Here is a 27194-nt window from a genome sequence, read left to right as displayed (position 1 = left end):
CTTAGGGTAGCTGTAATATAAGTGACCATTCATTCAAACTGGAAATCTACTATAGCTATGCCAGCAGCTGGCCAGCTCTGCGGAGCCCCGGTAGTCCAGTAACCCAGAAACGGTGACTTTGCCCCGGGTATGGAGTACAGCGGGTTGCCGCTGTCTCGTCAGACTGTGTGGACCTCCTGAAGTCTGACACGCCTTACCAAATTTGCAATTAGCCATCAATTTTCGTAAAACTGCCCATATTTGAGTTTTTATATAGTCGATTTCTTGCATAAAAGTCTCAGAAGTTAATTTAGTAACGAAACAATGCAGTGTCTGAAATATGAGACCTGCTGTCTCGTCTCCAATGTATGTGTATGTGGTTCGCTCAACCAATCAGCGCGTAGCTCATCTAAATATGAGCATACCATATTTGGAAGAAAAGCTCTCATTCCAAATAGGGCCAAAACACAGGGATGCGTAAGGGCCCATAAAATAGCAACCGGGCCATTTTTAGCCCAATCAGTGTTACATACCCTATATAATCATTCTATCACCCCTTTAAGGCAGTAATTAGTATTTAGAGTTAGGGATGACAGGAGGGCAGCGTTTATACAGGGTTATTTTTTAACAAATTATTAGAAGAAGTGGGTAACCAGGCATATACAACAAACTGCAACATTTAAGTAGTAAGGCAGGAAGATATGGGACGTGTAGGAATACCTCAACACTTACAACTTAATTTTAATCCATCATAGCCAAGTATTTGTCACATTTGTAAATGGAAATTATGCTGAATGCCTGTCAGCGCTACTAAATGACATACTTCTTACAAAGCACAAAGAGTAAAATGCTATTCTACAGGAAGCACCACCCAATGGTATTAATGAGAAATCTTTGCTTCAGTAAATTACCGTTACAGAGCACCTACATTATATTGTGGCAAGTGCATTATTCATTATAAAATGACTGAATATAAAAAAAATGGCAAAGTATCTCTGTTAAGTTTGGCGGTCTAGGCAAAGGTTTGGGGACAAACTTACTTTGACCTGTCGTCTGAGCCACGGTAAGAGTCATAGTAACGATCTTCTCTGTGGGCAAGATGGATATGGGAAAAAGACACACAAACACACCCAGACATACAGTGATGAGCACATAAAATTAATGAAATGATAACCATGAATACAAATGTTTCCAGAGGGGTGCATAGTGGGACACTGGATTATATGCAAAATACTCCACACTGTTTATCCTCCGAATTAGATGATGTAAAGCAAGTTTGGTGAATCTGTGAACATAGTGCACCTGAATGAAAAATAAGCACCTGAAGAGGGATTAATCTTTGTATATGCAGATGCAGGATGAAGCAAGTGCTCTAGAAAAGGGAACTCTGAATAGATCCTATTTCTAAAATAATAAACAATTAAAACTTAAAATGTTAACAGGAGTAAAAGGACACTCAACTTCAAACTGATGAGTGGGATCATGCAGTCATTTGGCACTACAGTGATCAGTAAAACAGAAACTGTGTACAAGACTATCTGTATGAGGCATAGAAAACATGCCCATTTCTAATATAAGACATGTTTTAGGAAAACGAGTTAGACACCAACCAACAAACTCAATTAAGTGGCCATGTTTATGCATGAGTAAAAGAAAAAGAAAAGTAAGAGAGCAACAGAGAAAAGAGTAGCTCGTAGATCATTTGTGTTCATATCTTACCCTCCTCTATGTGGGTGTCCCATGGGCATGTTGCGTCCACGGCCACTCCCCCTGCCAACCCTACTCGGGTGGGGTGGAGGAGGACCTCGGCGGGGGCTCATCTCATCATACTCCCGGCGGGCGGGAGGCATGGGTCCCCGTCCACCTCTGCTAGAGGGCATTCGGTCAAACCCACGGTCTCCACCACTGGACCTGCCCGCACGCATGGGGAACCCTCCCATAAGCCTGCGACCGCCTCCCCTCTCTTCAAACATCACGGTGAAACCACCGTATTCATACGTTTCATCGTAGAAGTTCGGATCGTAGGGCTGTGCACGGCCCTTTATGGGAGCCTAAAAAGGATGACACAGGGAACAACTCAACTCACTTGCTAAAGGGCATTTGAAATGCCGTTTACAAGAACAGGTGTGCCGGAAAGAAATGTGCATCTTTTACCAACAATTCAATATTCCCAACATAGAACACAATCTTACTGAAAAGGGCATTAAATGTTCTGATGGATCGCCAACAAAAAATGTAAATCTGCTAGAGCATGACATGCTGTTGACACGTTGGTTTTCCCCATTTAAGTGTCCTAAACTAGGCTATAGATTTTATATTTCCAACCATCAAGGTATCTTCAAATCAGAAAAGGGATTAAATTAATGGTTTTGTGGCAATTCCTCAAAGTATAAAACTTGACAAATCACAGAAAAGGCCTCTCAACCACAGTAAAAGATACTTACTTCAGCAATGAGCTCCAGCATAGTCTTGATACACTCCACCACCCTCTCCGTTTTACCGCCAACCAGCACCACTCGGTCTGTCGACTGAGGACAACACTCCTGAAACAGCTTAATGCTGGTCTTTGTGTTCTGGAGAGAGACAGACACACATGATAATCACAGGAAAGAAGAAGGCTACTACATGATACAGCAGCTAATTCTACTGTAGAAAGAAATTACTTTCTACATCAAAGTTGTGATTTTCAAACATCAAATCACAACTATGTCATTTTATGGGTATTTCCATATCTTTTAGGCACACATGACTGAGCCAGAAGAACAGTTAAATAAACAATTCAATAAACAAAAACCTTACAAGACAAAAGATTACCAAGAGAAAAATTATATTCTGTCTGGGTACCTCCAGCTGGATTTAATCCAGCTATTTCATGGAGTGTATTCTTGTTACAACTGAAAAACTGGCAGCGACAGAAGGCTGTGTGAAAATCCATGTTGTACATTACTCACACATGCCAGTCGGTAAACTGCTTTAAACTGATTTAGTTGCAATAAACTTATCCCCATCCCTTGTATCAACATACCTCTCTCAGTTCCTTGATCTTGGCTCCCTTCACTCCAATGATTGAGCCAGCCAGACTCTGGTGGATCAGCAGGCGTAGCTCACAGTCAAAATCCACGCCATTGTACTGCTGGTACTGAGCAGAACGTACAGCATGTTAATACTTATCTTTTTAGTTCTCTGAAAAACACAAACCTGCCAGAGACTTGTTACTTATAATTATAGATAAATCGTCCACCAAAAAGGCACGTTACTGTAAAAGACGACCGTAAGAACATATTACAATACGGGGACAGAAAATGTATTGTTTTTAATCTCATTTGAAAGTTCTTATTGAAAAATATTTGCACCAACTGATTGCAGGTACAGACATGCCAACAGTGTTATATATACACAGCATCAAAATATAGTTCAGACACAAGCAGACAGGTTTTGAATCAGTCCAGTTTAACCCATCTAAACCACTTTATTTGCAAGTGAATAAAAGGTTAAAACAATATCCAAATTGCAAAACACAGCGCACAAAACTGTAAAAAAAAAGAAAGAATTTAACTATAAAGCATGTCTTCAACACAATGAACATTTACAACACATAGCTTGGTGATAACCATTAACATCCACCATTGTCTTCACTTCCAAATAAATGGTTTAGTTCACTGGGTTCAACAGGACTTGACATGGAGAGAAAGAAATAAGTTCAACAAGTCCTCACCTCTTCCAGTGTTGGGATAATCTTCAGCAGGATTTCTCCAACTGTCTCGATGTCGGCACTGATGCTCAGGATGCTTCATAATTCACAGAGAGGGTGGGGTCGGGGGTGCCAGCAAGGCATAGCAGGGGGAGGGGGGGACATTTCAGATTAGAGAATTCATGACATCCCTTTTTTGCCATAAAAAACAGTCACACCCCATTTAACCAACTCACTACTGAGACTAACAACTAAACGAACTGCTGACATCCAGTGTTTTCTAAACTAGTCATGGTCATTGATAGTTCAACACTGTAACTGGAAAAAGTGGGTCCCCAAATAATGCGATGGAAAGAAAACAGTTGTTTGTCCAGAGAAAGGAAGAAAGGAGACAAGATGAAAAAGGGACCCAAAGAAAAGTGACTGCATTTGGTGACCACTGAAGGGGCAAGACAGGGAGGGGGAAGTCTGAGGAGGATCTGGCAGGAATAGGCACCAAAGGTGCCGGAGAGAACTCTAAAGTCTGAAAGCATAGTTTGGTGGATGCACACCACAAAGACTTTGAATACAAAGACCCCAAATAAGGTGCACAACTTTGAAAGATCGGGGAAGATTGAGAGATCTAATGAACCCTCTCTTTTAACTTATCGTTTTTATGAAAATGTGTCCAGTCTCTAAAAAATAGGCTTGGGGCAATTTTGATGCTTCATTTGGCCAACAAATATTAAAATATAATTTTGTTGTCTGCACCCACCCATTTACATAATAACAATGAATTTACTGATCAAGAGAACTTAAGCACAGTTTGTAAATTAAAGTAGAATGGTAAACAGCTGAAGGAGAGTAACAGAGCAGATTATACCATGAAAAATGAAGTTTGCACCACTGGAGTTGATGCTTTTTAAGGGGATGGGAGAAGCGACAAACATAACACCAAAGAATGCAGGGATGAGTGGGACAGAGAGAGAAATAATCTGTACGTTCAGTAGCTCCAGCAGTCAATAACAACATTCAGATGAAGCAGAAGACACGAAAGGAAAAACGACATACAACACTTAAAACCTAGCTTGCCTTTTGCGTTTCAGAATGGATGAACAATCAGTCTATCAGTATAATGAGGGCATCTCAAGGAAAGAATGGGATGGTGCCAGAAGCAGGTGAGCTTATGAAACTAAATAAAAAAACCAAGAACACCAGTATATCCACTCTGAGGGGGGAGCGAGGTGGAAACGCGAAAGATAAAGGATAATCATTAATAATAATAAAAAAAAAAAGACATATTGCACAGATTATAGCAAAGATTTAAAAAGACTGGCAGATTGTGGAAAAACCCTGACAACACAAGCCTAAGTTTCAATGTGGACGTGACTTTAAAAATGGCATATAAAAAGGATGTTGACATGGCTTTTACAGTCAGATTTGGAAATGAACGAATTTAGGCATTTTGACTCAGGCTAAAATACTAAGAACAGGTAGGTTAAAAATACAGTGACTTGACAGAGGCAGGATGACTATTTATTATTCATCTCTTCTTGTTTGTTTGACCTGTAGTCAGGCAGTGAGAGGGAGGAGCTTAGGGACATACCGCTCAGGCCCACTGCTGTCTGGGACTGACACACTGGCATTGTACTGGGCGTGGCATGGACAGGGGCCAGGGCCATTCGAGCACAGATGTCAATCAAGTAAGGCGCCCATTTAGGGACAGGGCACGATTATGGACAGGGCCAACCAGGGTGTCAGGTGGGCGGGCGCAGGAGGGGCCATCCAGAACATGGGCAACAGAGGAGGAAGTGGGCAAAAGTCAACAGTCAAATAATAAACAAGGGAGAGGGAAGAGGGAAGAGGAATACATTTTAATATACAGGCTCTACACTGTTCAAATGTGACTTTAATTTGATTCTCTCAGAGATTGGTTTGTCAAAGAGAGAAAAAGAGGAAAGGTGACATTGGAAAATGGGTAATGGCATATTAAGAACATGATAAGTTCAATGTTGGGGAATAGACCAGAGACAGTTAGAAAGAGGGGTAGAACAAATTGTGGAGGGCTAGAGAAAGAGGCAATGACATTGAATGAATTAAGAATTGGTCAGGTTGCCTTAACACTTATAAAAAATGTATTAGCTGGCTCTGCAGGTGACCTCATAAACACTGCACTGGGCCCATACATTTAAATCAACAAGAGCATCAGTGTTGCCATGACAGCATTGATACAATAAATTATCAATATGGAGAAACAAATGGGCATGAAATTGGACTTTTGTGCCAAGGGCCAGTTTAGCTGAGGCAATTACATGATGTTCATATAAGAATTAAGTGTGTCGAGACGTTTTAATGAACAGAGGGCTAATTTCAATACAGGCATCAGCTAACCCTTGTTTACACAGAAAAAAACTATTGCCAAATACCAAAACAAGTTTTTAACAGTTATCCAGGGTAAATGTTTGTACATGTTCATGTGTTTTTACAAACTATAAAAAGGAGGCTGGGTAGTTTGGGAGGCTGAACACCAGTGGAGGGAAAAATAAATACAAAATAAAAATTCAGGGCGTATGAAATGTATAAAATGTACTCACGTCTGTACGAAGGGCTTTGATGTTTTTGCCACCTTTCCCAATTACAGCTCCTGCATTCTGAAAATACAGAGAATACTTACAAAAATGAAAGCAAATAAATGATAAAACGTAAAATAATAGCACTGCAATTATTAGACAATGTGCAAGAGAATATTACAATAAGTATCAGGAAAATACCAATGACTGCAAGAATAGCCTTAATAAAAGGATGGATAGTCATTAAAAAAGGCAGAAATGGGATTAGGGCATCAAAAAGAAAACTAAAAAAAGAAAAGAAATTGGCAGTCTTATTGAAGGAGTGCAAAAAAGAAATATAGAAATACAAATGAATACATGAGGGTTCGACAACGTGAAATGAAAGGGGAGACGATTTACTTTGCTCTGCAGGAGGATGCGAAGCTCAACCATCTCGTCTGAGTTCCTGGAGCGCTTGAATGATTTCTGCTCATCTGCATCCTCAGCAGGGCGCTTACCTGGCATGGGGAGATAAAAACCCACACTGACAACAATGCATAAACAACCCTCAACTAGATAAAATGAAATAATCAAAAAGACCACAGAAAGCAGTGAAGAACAGAATCATAAGACTTGTATTTTAAACTCATTTTTTTTCATATAAGCTAAATCTACACAGATCATTGTGTGCAAAACTAGAAAAGAAAGCAATTAAAGCTATTAAAGCTAACACAAATTTGGGAGAGGAAACCAGTTCATATATGGCTTAAGTCCACAACAGTTGCACAAACATTTTCAGACATCAACCTTTATAAGAAATACCAAGTGAAAGATTTTAAATTATAGATAAGTTGCGCTACATTTTTGAAAATCTGAGCTGTAAGTAATCAGCTACACCGACACTGCCATTGCTATCCCTTCATTAAATATCAAATGTAGATACATTTGTAAAACTGGTGCATTTTGACAACATAACCAACAATGTAAAGAAGCTATGTTTATACCGTTAGTCTCTGTGTTGCCGAATGAAGTATCTTCTTGCTGTTCAATTTCTGTCTCCATGGTCTTTTGACAGCGAAAGAGGTGGGGTGGGCACCTCGGTCCGGGGAACAGTTGGCAGCAGCAGCAGGGAGAGAGAAGCAGAAAACTGGCCCCTGTGAGCTGTGGAAGTCTGTCAGCATTGTGAAAGAGGGAAAAAGAAACAAGACAATTCAAGCTGTGTGCTGGAGATCCGGCTATTCGAGAACCCGGGATGACATGATGAGAAACAACTAGAGCGAAAATGACAGAAAATCGGCACTCACCAATATTTATTACAGGGACAAGGGCGTGTTGATAGGCGGAACTAAATAATCAAGGACCAAACAGCTGCTGCGACCTGTGGTGGAGGGAGAGGCTAGTTGAAATACTGAAATGTTTTATGAAAAAGGCTCAGTGATAGTAAAGTTTGAAACACACCAATTATGATCATATACATTTTATTTCATTCCTATGTTTGAATCGCTTATATTGATATTTAACTTTACATGTCAACTAGACTCATGAGCATCCATCTATCCAGCGAACGTTTCGAATAGCATTATTTGAAGGGACACAATTATAATGTTATCAAGAGTCATCATATCGGATAGTTTAGCATTTTCCATAGTTTCGGATTAAAGGAAGTGTGCGGCAGGTCCTACAATCAAGAGATTAGTTAATCAGACAGTGATGTACGAATAATATTAACGTTAGATACAGAAATAACGTTAATACTTAGCTAGCTAACGCTACTTCTAACCTTAACCGGCAGACAATGAATGCAAATTCTCAATTTCAAGCAATGTAACGTTAAAACTAATAACGTTACCTGACGCCAGAAATTGAGTACTTGTGTGTGTGTGTGACAGCAAATTGACCCACAATATGAATAAGTTACAGTTTGATTATATATTTAATTCAGTTGGTAAACGTTAACGGTTGTATGCAACATAACGTTAGCGTTAATCGCAATATTAACGAAACGTTACACTGGTCGGCTCGGCCCTAATAAACCCATCACTGTCGTGTCAATAATTACGTTAAAGCACACCCTCTAGTATAATATTGTTTAATTAACAGTTAACCTTATACTAGCTAACTAGCTATATGCGGACATTGACCAAACCGAAAGTGAGCTAACTTAGCTCCACTGAAGCTAATTAGCTGACTAGTAGCTATGGTTAACGTTAAGCTCAAGCTCCGTCGTTAGCTAACGTTACCTCTGGGTTGCAAGCTAGCTAGCGTTAAATTGCCAGAGGGCACTGCGTTAGCTCCGAGCTTCGTCGTGTAACGTTACGAACTAGCAATTCCATTCAATGCCGGTCGTACACTCTTTCCAAACACTTAATTAGCTAACTAGTTACATAAGAGGAAAGGCGTGTGTCACTTATCTAACACGAGTGGGTTTATACAACATGACCAATCGATCAATACAAAGACCAGCCCGAGCCACTCAAGCTAGCGGCTAGCTAATTTCGCCATGTTGCCATAAAGTCGGTTGAGCACAAGGGGAGCTAACGTTAGCCAGGCCAGCTAATTAGGCAGCGTCGTACCAGACACAAAATAAGAAACAAAGTGACTGCTAAAGACATATTTCTTGTTATAGTACCTGTGCACTTCAGCTACATTAGACTCAATGTGGCACAGAAAAAAGGAAAATACCGTCAAAACACAAACCTGCAGTGCAACACCTCGCTCTTCCCCCTTCCTTCCTTCTCTACCGAACATGGAAATGCACCAGTTTAGCTAAAGTGTGCCGATTGGTTGAACAGAAGGCAAATCAAACAGGCGAGGGTCACAATTGGCTAGTAAAGACGTCAATCATAAGAGCTTAGGCGTTTCCAACGCGACAAGATAAGGAGCCAGGTCCATTCCTGTTTATAAGGTATGATCAGCTAGGTTAATGTTAAGTTGTGGCTTTTTAAGTACTTGTAGAGGCCCACTTGTTATGTTTAAGAACTGTTGTTGTATATAAAGCTTCTATGGTCATGTTGTATGGACACAAAGCTAAGTGACAGTAGCACCAACATTGCTAAATTGGGTTAACGTTAGTCAACTTTGGCGCCTTGGCTACTTTCCACAACACTTCGTGAAAGAGGCTGCCTCCATGCCTCTAAGGTAACCTCTATATCAACAGTCACTTGAACATATTTTTATTATTACTTACTTTGTGATTTTGTTATTCTGTCGGTCCCTGCCTGCATTTTTTGCTCAATCTCGCTTTCTCCTCCACAGTACCCAGACGTGACCATCTGCACAGGGCTTATCAATGTGACCACAGACAAATAACAGAAAGCAACCCTTATATGTTCTTGTATCATAATAAACTAATCTCTCTGTCGATAAATCATCACAAGATTTAGTGTCAAGTGGTTCTGGAGATACAGAGAGAAGATGACCCTTTAACATAGAAATTCCCTTTAAAAGCACTTAGGGATTGCAGGGTGCTATGCAATGAATTCAGTTAAATGTAACATTTGAACCACTACTTGTATACTAAAAACCGTAATTTACTAAACGTTTCAATGTGTAATCCAGTGTAGAGTCATTACTGATAAATTATATGGAATATGAATAACAGAACTGTCTTTATATAATAATAGATAACAGTGGAGGAAATATAAGAGTCAAATATACAAAAAGGAAGAGGATGGCCCCTGAGATTGAGGCAGTGGTATGTGCTACCCAAGCCTGGCTGCAGTCCTCCTGGCACGTCCTGGTGCCTTTTGCCTGGCTGGAAGCATGCGTGGAGTGGCTGCAGGAAGAGGCAGGAGGAGCAGGTCGTCTGTCACAGCAGCAAATCAACCAACAGGTAGGCAGAATGTCTGAATGTCCCACTGTGCAGCTGGATGCAAAATGATCACAGTCTAGAATTTGCTCAGTTGTCACGAGACAGCTCAGTTGTGACTATGATGTGACTTAAGTATGGGACTTGGGCCACGTGATAACAGGTGGTCTACTGGAGGGGGGAGATAGTGACTCCTGTCTGTGTTCCAAGATGGTCTCTGGTATTGGATGTGAATGTCCTCTTGATCTTTCTCCAATCATCCACGGACTCTTGGTTGATGACGTTTGACAGATGTTTACAGACAGCTGATGTCTGTTTCAAGTTTCAGTCTTTGTCACCCTTGCTCGGACCACGCCCATTTTCGAACTCTGCCTTTATCTTGATGTCAACTACACACCTGTTAGGTTTCATGACTTAATCTTGCACAGTTGCAACGCTATCTTGGTGACTCCTGGCAGTACTCAAAACTCAAAGTACTCAAAGTACTCAAAACTCCCTCTGTGGTAGTTCCCGCTACAGTATGTGTCTCCAGGACCCTATTTTGCCATGATGACACACACACAGACTCACAAGGGGAAAGCAATACCAGCATCGCTGTCACGGCTGGTAAATATGGTGTCACACTCCGCTTTACCTCTCTGGGGTGATACTGTCTTTAGGGTGTACCACTCTAGACGTAGTAACCCAGATTAAATTGAATAATCTCACAGCAGATGGTTTGTGTCTCTTTTTTCTTGAATGGAAGGAAATTCCAGGATCCTTGCACGCTAAACAGACACAACAACTTTTTAACTTGGCATGCCAAGGATGCACACACTGTGGGACCCAGTAAACAAATATTGTTGAACCCTGGATGATTAATCGAAAAATAATCGAAATCGAAATTCAGAGCCTATAACCGACGTAATTTTACCAAGTCGGTTATTTCGGTCTTTTAATCCTATTAATATTTCCGCGGGCGCCCACTGTGTGTTAATGTACTTTCCCCAACATATTACGGCCGCTGCGTGTGTAGTCACGTGACTCCGCCCCGTCCAGTCTGCGACATTGAAGCAACATGGAGGAGAACTCAAACACCGAGTCAACTCAGCAACAGGAGCCGGAGCCGCTTGTACCAAAAAAACACGCAGTGTCCGTTGTTTGGACACATTTTGGTTTCAATAAAGACGACACCGAACAAACAATTTTTGCAACAAAAAATGCAAACATTCCAGAAAAACTGAAAAAAAAAAAAAAAAAGGGAAAAAAAAAAAAAAAAGAAAAGAGAGGCTGACCGTTAGCCCAGCAACAAGTGCCTCCACAAAGCAGGTGTCGATAACACCGCATTTACAAATGCTACACAATATGAAAAGGATTCAAGAAAATGGAGAGAAATAACTGACGCCATTAGTTACTACATCGCGAAGGACATGGCTCCCAGCTGCTTGGTGCGCACAGTGGGTTTAAACAACTCGTTAAAACACTCGACAGAAGATACACTGTACCATCGTGACACTATTTTTCCCAAACTGCGCTGCCCAACATGTACCAAACATGTCGTAAAAAAGTAGCTGCTGAACTTAAGTCTGTTAAGCACTTTGAAAAGGTAAACATGCTAGTGTTTCTTAGTAAGAACCTGGAGTAAATGCTTATGCATAGAGAGTGACAGGACAAGATCCCTGAGAGGAAGATCAAAAGGTTTACAAGTTATATTTTGGCAATATTTACAATAATTTATTTTATTTACAATAATTTATTTTGTTTACAAGAGAGAAATTATATTTTACTTTTAAGATGGCATGGCAATATTTACCATAATTTTGTTTACAAAAAGAACTATTTTTCTTACATTAAAACTTAAATTACTTTTTTATAAGACATTTTTATTTCTTTGCAAAATCTACTGTTGTAGATTTCAGTTCAGTTGTTTGAAATATTTAATAAATAAGCATTAATTGCTATCTAAGTGTTGTTTCCTTTTTTTAGAATCACAAAGATAGGATTATATGCACTCTTTCATTAGAAAAAATAACCGTGAACATATTTACAGTATAAGAAGACATTTTTTTTAAAATAATCGTTCAATAATCGTAATCGAGGTAACTTGTTCGATTAATCATGATTATGATTTTAGCCAAAATCGTCCAGCCCTATTGAACCCTATACAAATGTGCAGTGCACAGAAAGCAACTGATTGAACCTTGGAGCAGATAAGACCATTCACAGCTCTACTACTGTCAGTTGAGAAGAGGAAGATAATGCTATATGTACAGTGGGTAGTGATCGGCAAAAGTGGGCAATTGAGGAGTGAAAGTACACCTCCTGATCTGACAAATCCTGGTTTCCTGTTACTACATGCTGATAGCATGACAATTTTTTGTGTGTAAACAGCATGAATCCATCTTGCCTGGTGTCAGCTGTACTTGCTGGTGGTGGCGTCATGTGGGGTATGTTTTTCTGTATCATTTGTACACCACAGTGTACCTAAATATTGTTGCTGAACAGCTGCATCCCTGGCCAATGTCTAGCTCTCTCTTTTTTATAGATACTTGAGGAGGATAATGCTTTATTTCTCAAGGCACATATCATCTTATGATAGTTCCAGGAACATAACGGTGTTATCAGATCATTCAAGTGGCCCACATGGTCACTAGATCTCATCCCAGGATAGCACTTTAACAATGTAGATTATGATGTTCAATAGGGCTGGGTACCAAACTCAATAATTTTGAATGCCTCGTCATTCAATACCCAATTTCAATACCTATAAGGAGTAAATTTCAGCAGTGTCAGTGAGCCAATAATCATGCATCATGCTTCTACCAATATCTAATAATGTTTGTGATTGGCTGTCTAATGTTATACGTCGTAGAGACACGCAGGAAAAACTCTACGTTACACAGAAATAATAAATAAAATTATTTGTGCCGTAATGTTGTCATTTCCTTTGGTTTTTATAAAATTGGTATAAAAAAAACTATCATTTAGTTACCGGTATTCAAGTTACGGTATTGGTATTGGTACAAGTATCGGATATTTTTGAACGATACCCAGCCCTAATGTTCAATAGCTTAAACCCTTGTGTGTCTCTCAATGCATTATGTGAAATTGTAGGCACTGGACCAGTGGCTGTTGACTGACCTGAGGGACCTGGGATATCCTGTTCTTCCTGAAGGGCTCTCTCAGGCCCAGAAGACTGAACTCAGTGGCACCTTCTGTGTCCAGGTACAGGCTTGTTGATCATAAATTTCATGATATATGTTTCATCACATCCGATTACTATTTATGTTAGGGACAATTCCCATTGATTAAAATACCCCCTTAAAAAATCAAAACAACCTTGTTAAAAACAAACCGCATGCTGAGGACAATATAGGCAACTACAGAAGAAGACCAGTGAGAAGGAGGGGAAAAGACAAATATCACATGTAACAACAACTCACGTGCACAATCATGTAATGGTAAAAATAGTAGTTTGCATTGAGCAAATAAATTATTAGAATCTTCCTATTGCATTTGTTTAATGGAGCTGTCGGGTTACAAATACCTTAAATATGCATAGTTATAAAACTAACTTTCTGTCATATTTGCTAAAACTGAGTAGAAGCAGGTAATTAAAACAAAAATCTGGCTCCTCTGGCACCACCTACAGCCTGTAGTGTATTTGCAAAAATCCACAGCTCCCTGTTCAGATACACCAATCAGAGCCAGGGGGGGGGTATCTAACTGCGTGTCAATCACTGCTCATGCAGACGCATTCATTCTTCCTTGTGGGGGGAGGGGCTTAGGAGACCGTTTTGGGCTTTAGCAGAAAAGGGGGAGGGACTGAGAAGTTGTTGATGTTCAAATTTTTTGGCTAAGTCCTGTATCTTCACAATCCTACCTACAGCACCTTTTAATGTAGTTTGTTGTTGTTGTTTGTTGTGATCTTAAAAATATGTGGTTAAAGGGATTTTTTGCTTAATAATATAGCAGTCTAAATATTTCCCATTCACTTTATTATATGTGCCACATAGATTTTATCCAATAAAAAACGATAATATCACAATTTATATGCAGGGAAAAGTCAACATAATCAAAGGTCCCACTCTGTTTTAGGTTGACTCATTTCTGGACACCAGTCAGCCTGCGTATGGTCAGTTGCAGAAGTGGAGGGGCTCAGATTGTGCCAACGACGAGGTGTCTGCTGTCACACAGGCCACTCAGAGGCCCTGGGAAGCCAGAACAACCCGTATGCTAATATTGCAGGTCAGAGGCACCTATGAAATAAAGTTTTTTTTTTTTTTTTTTTCAACCTCTGTTGTGTGTTTGCTTAGTTTTATTGAGTCTATTATTATTGAACATTTTAGGGGACAGCTATAGTTTTTTTTGCACAAAAGCATGTCGAACAATAGTACACAGTGGCCTCCATGTTTGTTTACTCATGCGCATGCGAGTTAGATAACCAGCCAGAAGCAAATATTTTTTTCCGTAGGATAGCGAATTCATTGGTTGGGTTGGTTAGGGTTAGGCAGAGTGATACATATCTCTATGGCTCTGTGGTTAGGATGTCAGGGTAAGCCAATCAGAGGCAAAGTAAGTAGTAAGGCAGAGGAGGGCGGGACATGCCATCGGCATCCTGGGAAAAGAAATAGTGAGTCAGTCCTGCCTGGACTGACTCACAGAGACTCCTGCCTTTATTAGTGAGATGTGTTTGGTTGGGTAGAATAATGAAGCATTCTACTTCTCTTCCTAACTGAATCAAAGTGGACAGGTACAATCAGTGGGAGCATATTAAAGAGTAAATTGATGATATATTGACAATTGTGACTGCTCTATGGTTTCTAAAGAGTAGTGCTAGTGTTGCTTAGAAACATTGCAGTGGCTTTCTTCTTTTTCTTCTTCTGTTTCTGAGACCTGAAGTCTCACAGTTGAATTGGATAATTGTGCAATTTTCTATGTATATTGTTTTTGTCCCTATCAAATAAACTAAAATGAAATTCTAGGAGTCATCGGATGCAATGAACCATGGCAGCTTAAAATGCACTGGAATCGCTGTCAAAGCTTTGCATTTTGAAACGTCCAGGCCAGTCAGCATATACTGTGTATATATACCATAGACTGTATACACATAAATGCATAAAACTGTTTTGATATTATTATTTTTTTACTTTTATAGTTTAGAGAAACAAGGCGAGGGCAGCAATAATGTTGAACCTTCTTTTGTAATATTTTGAAAATGTAAATCTCTCTCTGTTGTACAGGTGACGGATGGAGTCCAGAGCTTGGAGGCCATGGAGTATCAGTCCATCCCTGCACTCAGCACAGCTCTCCGGTCTGTGAAACATTGAACTGCATTGTGGTGTTTTTTTGCTGCTACCGACGTGTTTTGGTTACATCTTTCTAGCAACTGTGTCTCTAGTTTTAACAACGAAAAATGTGTTCAAGTTAATGGAAGCTAAGGGAAACATAGGGACTGCTGTAACTTATTTATATGTTAATATAAAGTTACTGTAATAAACACATTACTGCTATGTCACTGCCAGTTTCTCAAGAATTAAGAAAACACAATAGGTTTTCTGAAACTTTTGTACCATATTTTTGAAAAAGGAAGCTATATTTTCCATTGGGATTGTTGGCTCTTAACCCTCAGGCCTGGTGTGAAGCTGCAGCTGCAAGGGCAGATGGTTTGCAGACTTGGGATGCTTCTGTTGGGGCCGTCCAACATCAAGGTCCTGGGTGGTGAAGTAGAGGACCTGGTGGAGAGGAATAATCAGGTAAACAATTGGTTTCTATTGTCTGTCAAAAGCAGATTTAAGCCAAAACACGTTCATGTTTTCTTAATTTTTGTTACAAATTTGGTATGAATACTATTTGGACCTAAAACCTTTTTGATTCATTTTTCATTTAATACAGCATTGAGATTAAACCTAGTTGTTATGCGCCAGTTAGTTTTTTACAGCTCATGAAGCAAAGATGAAGACATAATCCCAGCTGGTTTCATACAGCTGTGTATGTATACAGATCCAGTGGTATATTTCTATACTACAGGGCAGGGTGCTGTGTCGGACGCTCGGACTCCCTGAGGAGCAGCAGGAGGGGGAGGAGGCCCCTCTAGCACCACAGCAAGGTATATTTAATTTAATTCAACTCTTTAGATTTGATATAAAATAAGGCCTGTTTAAGAATGAAAATGGATGCCTTATTGCTTAACTAAATTACACTTCTTTTTTCTTTTTTTTTTTTATATAATCATGAATGATGTTGTGCCTCTTTTTTTTCTCTTCAGGTAACCTGGAAGTGGAGGACCTGGAGCTGGATGACGCAGAGCTGTTGGCCAGTCTGGAGGCCCAGGTGGTGGTGGAAAGGGTTCCTGATTGGCCTGTTAGAGACAGTGGCTACGGGACGCTCAGTGAGACCTCCACTCAGTCCTTTAGAAGCTCTTCTGTCAGGAGCCTTGTCTCGACAGCCTCATCCAGGTGGGTGGTTAACAATGTCATGTCTTGGCATTTTGATGCTGGAACTACTCAGTGTTTACCTTCGGGCATATTATATACCTTGACATTTAGAATTTTAGCATGTTTGGCTTCAGAAAAAAATATCTGCATTTAACTTTCAGCTACTTTAGGAAGCATTTAAAAGGGATAGTTTTCCTTAAAAAGGACCACCCAAAATATATATCAGTGTATGCTATATTTAGAATATTTTTACCGCTTTACCTTGCCGTCAGACAAAATAGCATACACTTACATTTGACATTACTTTTTTTAGGTGGTCTTGTCCACAACAGTACATTGCTTAGCTTTTCCGTGTCGGGACTCCTTCCTGCTTCTCCAAACTGGGGGTGTGCCGGCCACCATCTACTGTAGGTAATACGCTGACTACGGATAAGTACCTCGTACAACCCCACTTCAAAAGATCCGGACTATCCCTTTAACACTTTAATTCTACAGCCTAAGGACAAAGTTATATATACATATTATTTTTTGTCATTGTTGGTGTTGCGGTCTTTGCCAGCTGTCCTGTGACCACCAATTTCCTGCACAGTCAGAAACAAATCAGAATAAATTGCCACATAGGGCTGGGCGATAGGGAGAAAATCAGATATCACGATATTCCTGACCAAATACCTCTATCGATATTGCGGCAATATTCTAGGGTTGACAAATTAGTGCTCTAACAAAATATCTTCACACTTAGATTTTAGATAAATAATCATCAGTAATGTGGACATAATGTCTAAGTGGGGATAAGGCAAATAATAGAACAGCTAGAACAGTCTGGTAAGTTCAGAAAAGTACATCACTTTACTGTAATGCAGCCTTTAAAACCAGGAAAAGACAACACTTATGTCATATCACGATATTACAATATCCAAAATCTAAGATGATATCTAGTCTCATATCACGATATCGATATAATATTCATATATTGCCCAGCCCTATTGCCACATAATTTTATCGTTTTGACTTGAACGACAAGCTGTGGTGTCAAGGTATTGTAAATGTACCCACTTCACGCTGTAATCAAAGTTTAAGACTAATAACTGACTTATAACTATCTTGGTCCCCTTGTTTCTGTAGCGTTAGAGCTTTTACTTTTTCCAAAAAGACTCCTACCTATTCTGACATGAGATTTTAATTTCTAGGGTATGCCTCTAGCATAATGGGCCCACCAACACTAAAAAAAACTTGCTGGTTTAAAGCTATATTAACTCAGTCTAACATTTTTGGTTGGTCTCTTGTAGAAGTGAAGCCTCTGCCCGCTCTTATAGAAGTGGTTTGACCCAGAGCAACAGAGGTGGTTCAGTCCAAAGTCATCGCCATGGTAACAAACAAGAGGATTCTGACCTCTTTGACTCCTCGATTCAACAAGAGATCCCAGAGCACAACATGGCAGACGAAGACTTTCCTGATGAAGACTTTGACGATCTTCCCCTGGATGAGTTGGACAGTGTGATTTTTCAAGAAAGTACAAATGATGACAGCAGTCACAGAAGCACGCCACAGAACAACAACAGAATAACAGGAAATCCTAATACAGCAACAAAAGCCCCAACTGCTCAGTTTGAGCAGCACACTTTGAATGACTCTGGGTCACAGCTTGGTTCAAGCAACTCCAGATCCACCACACAGAAAAGAGACTATCAAGGCTGTACCATTGGCGCTACAGGGCAGTTATTTTCCCCAGCAGCAGCTTTAGAGCCATCCCATGATTTAGAATGTATTACTAATGATGACACAGATTTCATGGATGAAGATATGGACTGCTTTTTCGTGGAGGTAGAAACTGCAAGGACTGGAGGGCCAGATCAGCTCCCTGTCCATCAGAGACCTAGTAGAGACAGAGAGAGAGCTACCAACAAAACAGAACTTACAGGCACCAGTTCTAGACTTACCAGCGACTCATCGAGAAGTGTAACAGATACTGCATTTGAGAGATCACGCAACACACCTCAGGGGCTAAATTACATCTCAAGGACTGCAGTATTTGATAGACCATCTGCTAAAACAGATCCACAGAGTGACAGCTTGGTCCCTGCTCTTACTCTGACCTCTCCACCTTTTACATATTTATGCCTGCTAGAAGAGATGATGTCCAAACCACAGCCTCACACCACAGAGATCCGCGTCAAAGCTTTCATTGTGACTCTCTTGGGGAAACTGAGCAGCAGCAACGGTCTTTGGCGCGTCTGCGCTACAATATCCGATGGAAGTGGTTACCTGGACGTGGAGCTGTCCGATGAGGTTTTGACAGGCCTGCTGGGCTTCTCTGTGGCGGAGAAGGGGGCCCTGAAGCGTGACCCAGCCAGGAGAGGTGAGCTAGACATTGGGATGAGGAGGTGTCAGGAGGAGCTGGTGGATATGTGCTGTGTTATGACAGTCGTGGTTGAACCAGACGGCAGAAAAGCTGTGGTGACCAAGGCGGACCCCGTCAATGAGAAAATAGTCCAGGAGCTGGAGCAAAGGGTGCGAGACAGGAGAAAATAGACACAGAGGAGAGGTGGGCGATAATGAGAAAAACTACAGGCAGCGGAGAAGTATATTGCCCTCATACAGTGATGAAAAATTGCAAATATAAGCATCGCCTTAAAAATCTCCCTCATGTAATGAAACTAATGATTTTTTTTAGGATTGGTGATCAACCTGCCCTTCTGCTTCAGATTTGGAAAGCATAATGTGTGAACTGGATGTCTGATGATCAGCAAGCAGTGTGTTGCAATGCATCCCATCTGCTATATGTGAATGTGACATTCTGCCATTTGTCGTTTTCATTCATTTATTCAGAGATATTTTCTGTTTGAAATGCACTGCATCTCTCCCAACCAAAGTAAACAGATCTATACTATCTTCTGCACTGCATATTAATGATAGGATATCAGCATGTTAGTTTAAACAATCCAGAGTTGAGCATCCCAAATTGTATGTAACATTAAAAACTATGTGAAGAGAAGAGTGAAGCATGTGAGATGAGAGAAGAGAATCGGGGGAGAAAATAGTTCATAGTCTGATTGTTGTAATGAATTGCCAGCCTTTGAATTTATTCAAATCCATTTCAAATGATTGAATATCCAAGGGCAGCATGGGTCTTTAATAAACTCCCCCAGAGGAGAATGAGAGGAAAGGGAGATAAAGGAGAGTCCATGAGCTTTGATTATTTCTTTTCATTATAGAGCCTCATCTATGTTTTTGTCTTTGATAAATATATACAGTATATATCACAAATTTGAAGCTTTGCCACAGTGTTTACTGTATACTGAAATAGAATTGTTCTTAAGGTTTTATAATTGTCTTTCACACTCTTTGACTAATAAAACATGATTGAAAAGAGCTCACTGTTAATTTTATCTTTCCATTTCTCCTTGTCAAATGAGTATTGTATTCCTCAAGAATAACGAGAAAAATCAATAACCGGACAGAGTAGCAGTGTTTCATTTGGTTTGTAATAGCTTCATTAAATGCACCTTTGGGATATGCAGTTTAACCACACATACTGTAATGGTAATTAAAAGAGCCCTGCGGTATTATCTGGTCTTGTAGCTCTTTAGAGGTGTCAGAAATGTCTGAAACATCTCAACAATGTGTTCTACTCAAATTAATTTGTGTCTTGTCTGCCCTTATACAATAATAGTACAGTACATATGTGTGCTTACATTTGTGTGTCTGTGTGCAGGAGGGCTCGTTTGTCTGATGGCACTGTGTGCTCTTCCATTCAGGTAGTTGGGTTTGGTTCATTAAGGGCTAATCAGGTTGAACGTCTAAATCAGGACCCTGCCATGCATGTCGATAACCTGTTATGTGCTAATGATGCTGGATACGATGGAGGAGGGGGAGAGAAGCAACCCATAGGGAGATACAAGTGGAATAAATATTGGATGATAGAGTAATTTAATGTTTTAATGAAACAAGAGGGAAGTGTTGTGCTGCTGCAGTCAAACCTCACTGTATACAATACTGGTAATAGCGTAGCTGTGTACAAATATGACAAAATAAATCATACATTTTTGTTTATGAAGATCATGATTGATTGTAAGTTTAGGAACAGCTAGCCTATTGAATGTCATGGTTGCGATTTCCTGTTATAGTTTTTGGATGCGGTTTTTGGTACCATTTTCTTCAGGACTCCTTTTGTTGTATCCCTTTTTATTTTCTTAAATCCTCAAGCTCACCACTGCCCTGTTGTCTCTGCATTTTTGGGTCTGCCATTTCCCTAATCGGAACATTGAATGGACTTTAAGGTGAGAATTTGTCAAAGGTCTTAGTTTTCATCGTTCTTTGAATAGATTTTCTAGGATTAATAGACAGTTGAGGGTCAGATAAAGTCATATATTGCCTCATGATATAATGTGCATTTCCTCAAGTGTATAGCAAAGATTTGGGGAATATTTCCATTTATTACTGCTTTTTACTTCAGAGGGAAATATTTGACTTTTATTTCTACATTTATTTGACCTACAAGCTTTATATGACCTATGACATATAAAAGGATTCTTCAAGATTTAATAGTATATAAAGTATTTAGAATTAAACCCACCTTGAACATCTGTAACATTTAAATGCTTACATTTTAAGGTAATATATCAATAACTATTAGGGCACTCAGAGAGTGCAGACCCCCGCCATGGCATGCCCTATTTCACAATGTTAATGCAGTGTGAATTAACCCAGTTGGGGACTAATTTTCAGATGATTCTGACACAACAGGAATGCAACATAACCACCCTATCTCGCAATCTTAACGAAAGTGAAAAATAATTTGTGTGTCCGCCCCATGATTTGGATTTGCTCCGAAATGTAATGGGTTCTTCCTTGACCCATGCTACATGCTTCCAAGTTTTATGAAAATCGGGCAAATAGTTTTTACGCAATCCTGTTGACAGATAAACAAAGCAACAAACAAACGGACAAACCAAACTTAACCTTCTTGGTGGAGGTAATAATAATAATCCATGAATATAATGTTTAGGAATATAACACTTAAAGGGGCAATTTTGCATAGCAGCTAGGTATTTTTTTTTAATTTTAGATTTATTTTGCTGATGACACCTACTTAAGTAAAACGTTCAATGCAGGACTTTTAACAACAGACAGCTTTCCAGCAGCATGGTGGCCCAATGGTTAGCACTGTGGCCTCACAGCAAGAAGGTTCTCGGTTTGAATCCAGATCGTTACGGGGCCTTTCTGTGTGGAGTTTGTATGTTCTCCCCATGTTTGCGTGGGTTTCCTCCGGGTGCTCCGGTTTCCCCCACCATCAAAAACATGTACTAGGTTCTCCAGTCAGTGCCCTTGATCAAGGCACTGGCTCAGATCTGGAGTTGGTCCCGGGTGCTGTGATTGGCTGCCCACTGCTCCCTTGAGGGATGGGTTAAATGCAGAGAATGAATTTCGCTACATGTACGTGTATGTGACAAATAAAGTACCTTTACCTTTAATAGAGTATTATTTACTTAGGTGAAGGATCTGAGTACCTTTTCCACCACTGCCAATTACCAGAACGGAAGTGGGCAGGGAGCAAACACAGTACAGAGGTCACAAACCAATTATTAAAACCAGGAATCTTTTTTTCTCAAATGTTTTATGAAGCTTATGACCATCATTTCCTCCTAAATGTAATACAGTTGCACTGTGGTTCTGCGGTTCATTGAAAGGCTGATCTGCAGTTTTGTAAGGAAATTACACTTTTTTAGCCTTTAAAATTTTGTCATGCACAAGCAGGCACATGAGAAATGACATTTCAGAAGCAGCATGAGAAAGTGCTCAACCACCATAATAGCTTTCCATTTGCAATATTATTTCCTTGTTGTTAGTCTTCCACTTCTGTCTCAGTCCTGAGCATTATAGCAGGGAGAAAAATATATGCTTTTTCATTCCCTAGTGAGTTTGGATGTACCTTTTTCAAAATTGCAGATAGCAGGCAAGTGGAGGAGACAGAGATAGGAGGGACAGAGCGTGCACATGGGAGACAGAGCACTGTGCTAATTTCTTTAATGTGCATATACAGCTGTACTGTACCTCTTTGGTCATTACAAATATTAATGAAAAAAGCACTTGAGGAATCCTAATACCCCTCCTGCTCCAGCAGATGTAATTTCCTTTGCCCTATTACATTTAGTAATGAAAAATCCACTTAGACAACTCAACCTCACTTTTCATCCTCCATCAAAATGAGCAAATGGTTTTTCTTCATGGCAAAAACATACCTCTTAAACGTGTGTATGTGTGTGTGTGTGTGTGTGTGTGTGTATGTGTGTGTGTGTGTGTGCTGTGTGTGTGTGTGCTGAGGCTTGAGGATGTGAATCATTAAAGAAATAGAAAATTATGAGGAACTCAGACTTTGTTTTGGCTCATCTGGATGGATGGATGGATGGAGGGATGGATGGAGGAGATGATTATTGTGATTTGAAAATAAATGAAGAAAGGACACTATGCTTGTATCAAAGTTTTTAGGAAGTTCTTTTTTATCTTAACTGACAAAAGTTTTTCGTGTCATGTGTTTTATATATTAGAGCCCAATTAAAATGGCAATGTCTCAACATATATTTCCTATGAAATAGGACAACTCATTTTCATTATTATTGAAATATTCAAATAGAATATTTTTACCAACATTAACTACAGCCTACAGCCATCACAACCCATATATAATATAAAGATATAGCGATTTGTCAAGTAGAGCAGACACTGTTGGCAGAGCCTCAGTGGTGGAAGAAGTACTCAGATTTAAGTAACAATATGTGAAGAAATACAAGTAAAAGTCATGCATTCAAAATTCACTTAAGTGAAAGTATATTAAAGGTAGGTATATAAGTATTAGCATTAAAATCTACTTAAAGTACTAAAAGTAAAACTATGTAGAATGGCCTATTTCTGAATAATATTTTGGGTTGATTGGGTTATAATTATTTATGCATATTTATGCATTTATGTATAAGCAACATTTTAGTGTTGCAGCTTTTAAAAGTGGTGCTAATTTTAACTACTGTGTCCACTGCTGGGAAGCTTAACCTATGATATTACTTGATCATTTAATTTATTAATTTAATTAATAATTAATAATCTCAATTGGCAAAGCAAAACCTCCAACTAAATAAATGTATTAGTGTTGTCCAATAAACGTAGTAAAGAAAAAAGAACTATATTTGCCTCTGAGATGTATAGAGCAGTAGAAGTATAAAGTATAGAAATACTCAAAGTAAAAGTACCTCAAAATTGTACTTAACTACAGTACATTTACTTAAATACTTTCCACCACTGCAGATCTTATCAAACTTCCTGCTTGAGCCGAGAGCAGTATGCTTTATCATTTTGAGCTGCGCCATTTCATCCTTCAGCCAGCATTTATATGGTTGTGCTGGAGTCGTCGAGCGAACAGCGTGAGGAAGCCCACAACTACAGCTTGGTTAGCTTTGGTATCTTTAGGTCCTCGGAGAACACCCTGACATATGGTGACTTTGCCACATAAATTTGAAAGGGCATCAAGAACCACTGTTCAAAAATCCTCCAGCTGCAAACTCAACCAAAACATGGCTGTCGGTGACCAGATTGCCACTGCATATTGCTTGATGTAATCAGTCCTTCGGTTCATACTGGCCATTAAAGAATTCCTTCTAATGTGCTTTCATGCAAGTGATGGGGGACAAAGTCAACAGTACTTGAGTAAATGTAGCGTCAACGCAATGGGTCAATTTCTAAGACAAACCATTTTAAACCCTAAAAAAAACAGGTAAGACATTGTTGAATATCAAACTAATATTGAACGCAGGATATTTTCTTTGATTAAAAATGCAGAAATAAAGCAGTTCGACACAATGTATGAAAAAATATGAAAAGTTCGCAATGACTTTGAAGATGTAATCTTGCAATTAATAAGAAGTAATTTATCTGGTCTTTGACCTCCTACTAATGACTCAGGTGAATGATGGTTAACTATAGACTTAATGGGAAAACCTATTATAGCTCAGTGAGGCAAATCTGAAAGAGTGCAGACAAACGATTGACAGGCCCACAATACAGCTGGCCTCTCTACTATTTGAATCTGAGCAGTATGTACTTGAGCAGCAGGACTTAAAAGAAAAGAAAGCAAAGGTACCATATAAAGAGACGAATGGGAGATTTTGCTGTGACAAGGAAGAGAATGGATCACTCCCCCCACTTGTCCTTTCTTTCTCCACAAAGACGAGGCAGCCTGACAAGCTGGCCATTAGGAAAGTAATTTTACAAGCTGTGCAGAGTGCTTTCGATGTCCCCTTACACCTCTTGAACATCATGAAGCCTTGTTCTGTTACCCATAGTTAATATTAGTGCTAGAACTAGTACAGTGCCGGTTCAAAACATGCCTGTTCGGAACAAGCCGATTGCTTGGCCTGTGGTATTGCTGCTTGCAGCTTTCTCGAGACATTACCCTTCTTTGGGTCCTGACTCCTGAACAATACACCTACCATGACATAGTTGCATCACATACCCAAGTCGCAGTCACTCACGGTCAGAAACACTAGTGAAATACACTCTGGTTCACGGCAAAAAACACCAAGAGCAGACTTTATCATTAGGCAAGCTAGGCAACTGCCTCTGGGCCCGAGGTAAAGGGGGCTCAGCTATCGATTTTATTTTTTAGATTATTTTTGGCATGTATTGCCTTTATTTATAGGAGAGATTAAGTCAGGAAAGTGTGAGAGAGGGATGACATGCAGGAAAGGGCCATGGGTCGGAACTGAACCTGCGGTCGCTGAGACAAGGACTGAGCCTCTGTACATGGGGCGCACGTTCAACTAGGTGAGCTAACCAGGCGCTCCTCTAACAGCTATAGATTTATTATGATGTTTAGATATGAAAAATATTGAATATGTTACTTTTCTAACTCATTGTACCCTGAAATAACTTACAGAAGGCCTCCAAAGCAGTTTAAAACTATGCAACTGTATACTACTGACTTACTGTGTACTTCTACTTCAGAGAAAAACATTGTACTACTGTACAACATTTACCTGACAGAGAAATGTTACTGGCTACGTTGCAGATTCAGATTTTACTCAGAATACAACAATAAAAATATGATGAATTATTATTCATTAAAATTTCCAGCATTATGTAAGAGTTGAAAGCTCCACCTTGAACAGACAAGTAAGTAAATGGAAGTACATTCTGCTGATAATGCCTTTTTTACCCTTCACTTATCTTCTGCCTTCTGCTTAGCAGTGGTGAATTTACAACTTACAGCAACTTAAAACGATATAGTCTCTGGCTTTCGTTTGATATCTAGTGTTCCGCAAAAAATGTCATTAGGGTATAGTGTAAGCTGTTTTATTGGGTGGATGTGGCTCAGAGGTAGCGATGGTCTACCCTCAACCACAAGATTGGTGGTTTGATCCCAGGCTCCTCTGGCCTCGTGTCAAAGCATCCTGGCGAAAGACACTAAACCCCAAGTTGCTCCCCAGACACTGTATGTGGCTGTCCACTGCTCCTAATGCTTAGGATGGGTTAAATGCAGAGCGTATTTTACTGTATGATTGTATGTGACGAATAATAAAGTTTCTTCTTTTTCTTTGCCTCGTGAATTTAAGTTGGGTTTTCATTTTGAAGGGTAGAAACGGAAGAAGTGAAGCTAGCCTTATGCACTGCCGTTGTCAATATGGGAGTTAATAAAAGTGTGTGAGCAGTTTTGGTTCACGCTGGTTCAGAACACAGAGCCTCTGTTTTTTTGTTTTTTTTATTACCCTCGGCTACAGAAATTAGCATGCATTAGCTTGGAGGGCTAACTTGGCTTGTTTACTTTATCTAGCATCCAGCAGTAAAAGTCAACTGCTGTTTATGTACACAAAAGTATGTTGAACAATAGTACACAGTGGCCTCCATGTTTACTTACGCTTTGCTCTGTGTTGTTCTTTTGCGCATGCGTCGGACAAATGGATGGAGTAAGTGTCCATGCCCGACGGAGCTACAGAGACTCCTGTATTTATGAGATGGATATGCAGGCTGGAAAAGACAAACAGGCACAACAATGTATCAAACAACAAAAGGTTAGGTGAAGGTATTGCAGTTAACTCATATCTGTCGTCAAGGTGTTTATTTATGTAGAATGCGCACCTGTTTGTGTGTGTGTGTGAGTTAATGCCTTTAATTCATGAGGCAGGATATGAAACAAAAGGTCACCATCAGGAAACCATTGGGACAAGAAGGAATTAAGGGGAAATGAGATCCACCAGAAGAGATTAGGAGGTTTGTAGGTGAAAGAGAGAGCACACAGTACTCTGAATGGGAAGCTTCTATACCAAGAAATAAAAAACTACAAAGAGTTAATGTGAAAGGAAGGATAGGCAGAGAATTAAAGGTTGAAGTGACGGACCTGTCATCAGCGTTAATCCAACTGACTTACACAACACACACAATCGCGTGCACACTCACACAACACAGCACACCCAGGTGTAATGAAAGGCTGTTTGGCAACTGCCTGTTTGTGTATTTGAATCTGCTCTGCTGCAGTCTCTTATCCACTGCCGTTATGTTTTCCTCTTTCAGTGGTAAATCCATATGGCTAATTATTATGATCAATGATGTCATCAGACCTTGCAGGTGAAGGTGTGAGTACTTGACTGACCTGGCAAAGGTGTCATTGTTCTCCTCAATTGCCTTGCTTCATTTCCGACAGCCGTTTATCATTCCTGGCCCTCTACATTTCCACCACTGCCCACTCCTGCTGGTCGGTCAGCACAGGGCCCAGCCACCACTATGGA

General features: G+C 39.9%; 2 protein-coding genes and 1 long non-coding RNA gene across 11 annotated transcripts in view; 1 reads left to right on the top strand and 2 right to left on the bottom strand.

The window, feature by feature from the left end:
- hnrnpk (heterogeneous nuclear ribonucleoprotein K) overlaps positions 1–9005 on the bottom strand; it is a 14525-nt gene extending 5520 nt beyond the window's left edge. The window contains exons 1-11 of one of the 5 annotated variants that reach the window (XM_039802564.1): positions 8896–9005; positions 7503–7576; positions 7203–7369; positions 6619–6716; positions 6244–6300; positions 5256–5299; positions 3695–3767; positions 3005–3118; positions 2424–2552; positions 1699–2030; positions 1020–1067 (exon numbers count right to left, since the gene is read on the bottom strand). In XM_039802564.1, the coding sequence (XP_039658498.1) occupies positions 1020–1067; positions 1699–2030; positions 2424–2552; positions 3005–3118; positions 3695–3767; positions 5256–5299; positions 6244–6300; positions 6619–6716; positions 7203–7260 (953 nt within the window). In that variant the 5' untranslated portion in view covers positions 7261–7369; positions 7503–7576; positions 8896–9005. Of the gene's footprint in view, positions 1–1019; positions 1068–1698; positions 2031–2423; positions 2553–3004; positions 3119–3694; positions 3768–5255; positions 5300–6243; positions 6301–6618; positions 6717–7202; positions 7370–7502; positions 7577–8438; positions 8461–8827 lie in introns of those variants that run through there. The other 4 variants (XM_039802568.1, XM_039802566.1, XM_039802567.1 and 1 more) reach the window with 4 other exon arrangements.
- Positions 8996–19794, top strand: rmi1 (RMI1, RecQ mediated genome instability 1, homolog (S. cerevisiae)). Of its 5 annotated transcripts, XR_005639466.1 has the most exons (10): positions 9110–9336; positions 9454–10030; positions 13100–13210; positions 14084–14233; positions 15229–15299; positions 15618–15741; positions 16016–16094; positions 16254–16443; positions 17712–19004; positions 19097–19794. XR_005639466.1 is itself a non-coding variant. In XM_039802561.1 (9 exons), exons 2-9 carry the CDS (start codon positions 9869–9871, stop codon positions 18952–18954), a joined length of 2130 nt encoding a protein of 709 aa, XP_039658495.1. In that variant the 5' UTR covers positions 8996–9103; positions 9454–9868; the 3' UTR covers positions 18955–19794. The 5 variants fall into 5 exon arrangements, 4 of the variants coding, with proteins under 4 accessions (XP_039658495.1, XP_039658496.1, XP_039658497.1 ...); XM_039802561.1 differs by lacking the exon at positions 9110–9336 and adding an exon at positions 8996–9103 and having other exon boundaries at positions 17712–19794; XM_039802562.1 differs by lacking the exon at positions 9110–9336 and adding an exon at positions 9004–9103 and having other exon boundaries at positions 9822–10030; positions 17712–19794.
- Positions 15306–27194, bottom strand: LOC120560273. The gene is made up of 3 exons (XR_005639467.1): positions 27059–27194; positions 26327–26436; positions 15306–15720 (listed from the first exon to the last, which is right to left on the bottom strand). It is a non-coding gene; the product is annotated as an uncharacterized LOC120560273 (long non-coding RNA).

This window comes from Perca fluviatilis, chromosome 6, assembly GCF_010015445.1.
Source record: "Perca fluviatilis chromosome 6, GENO_Pfluv_1.0, whole genome shotgun sequence".
Taxonomy (NCBI): domain Eukaryota; kingdom Metazoa; phylum Chordata; class Actinopteri; order Perciformes; family Percidae; genus Perca; species Perca fluviatilis.
The sequence above is the reverse complement of the archived record's forward strand: the minus strand, read 5'-3'. Positions and strand labels throughout refer to the sequence as shown.

What these genes read in the sequence shown, in the direction of transcription:
- rmi1 (XM_039802561.1), top strand. Translation starts at nt 9,869, where the DNA reads ATGGCCCCTGAGATTGAGGCAGTGGTATGTGCTACCCAAGCCTGGCTG. An exon ending in GCACTCAGCACAGCTCTCCG is followed by an intron (nt 15,300 to 15,617) that starts GTCTGTGAAACA and finishes CTTAACCCTCAG; the next exon opens with GCCTGGTGTGAAGCTGCAGC. An exon ending in GTCTCGACAGCCTCATCCAG is followed by an intron (nt 16,444 to 17,711) that starts GTGGGTGGTTAA and finishes GGTCTCTTGTAG; the next exon opens with AAGTGAAGCCTCTGCCCGCT.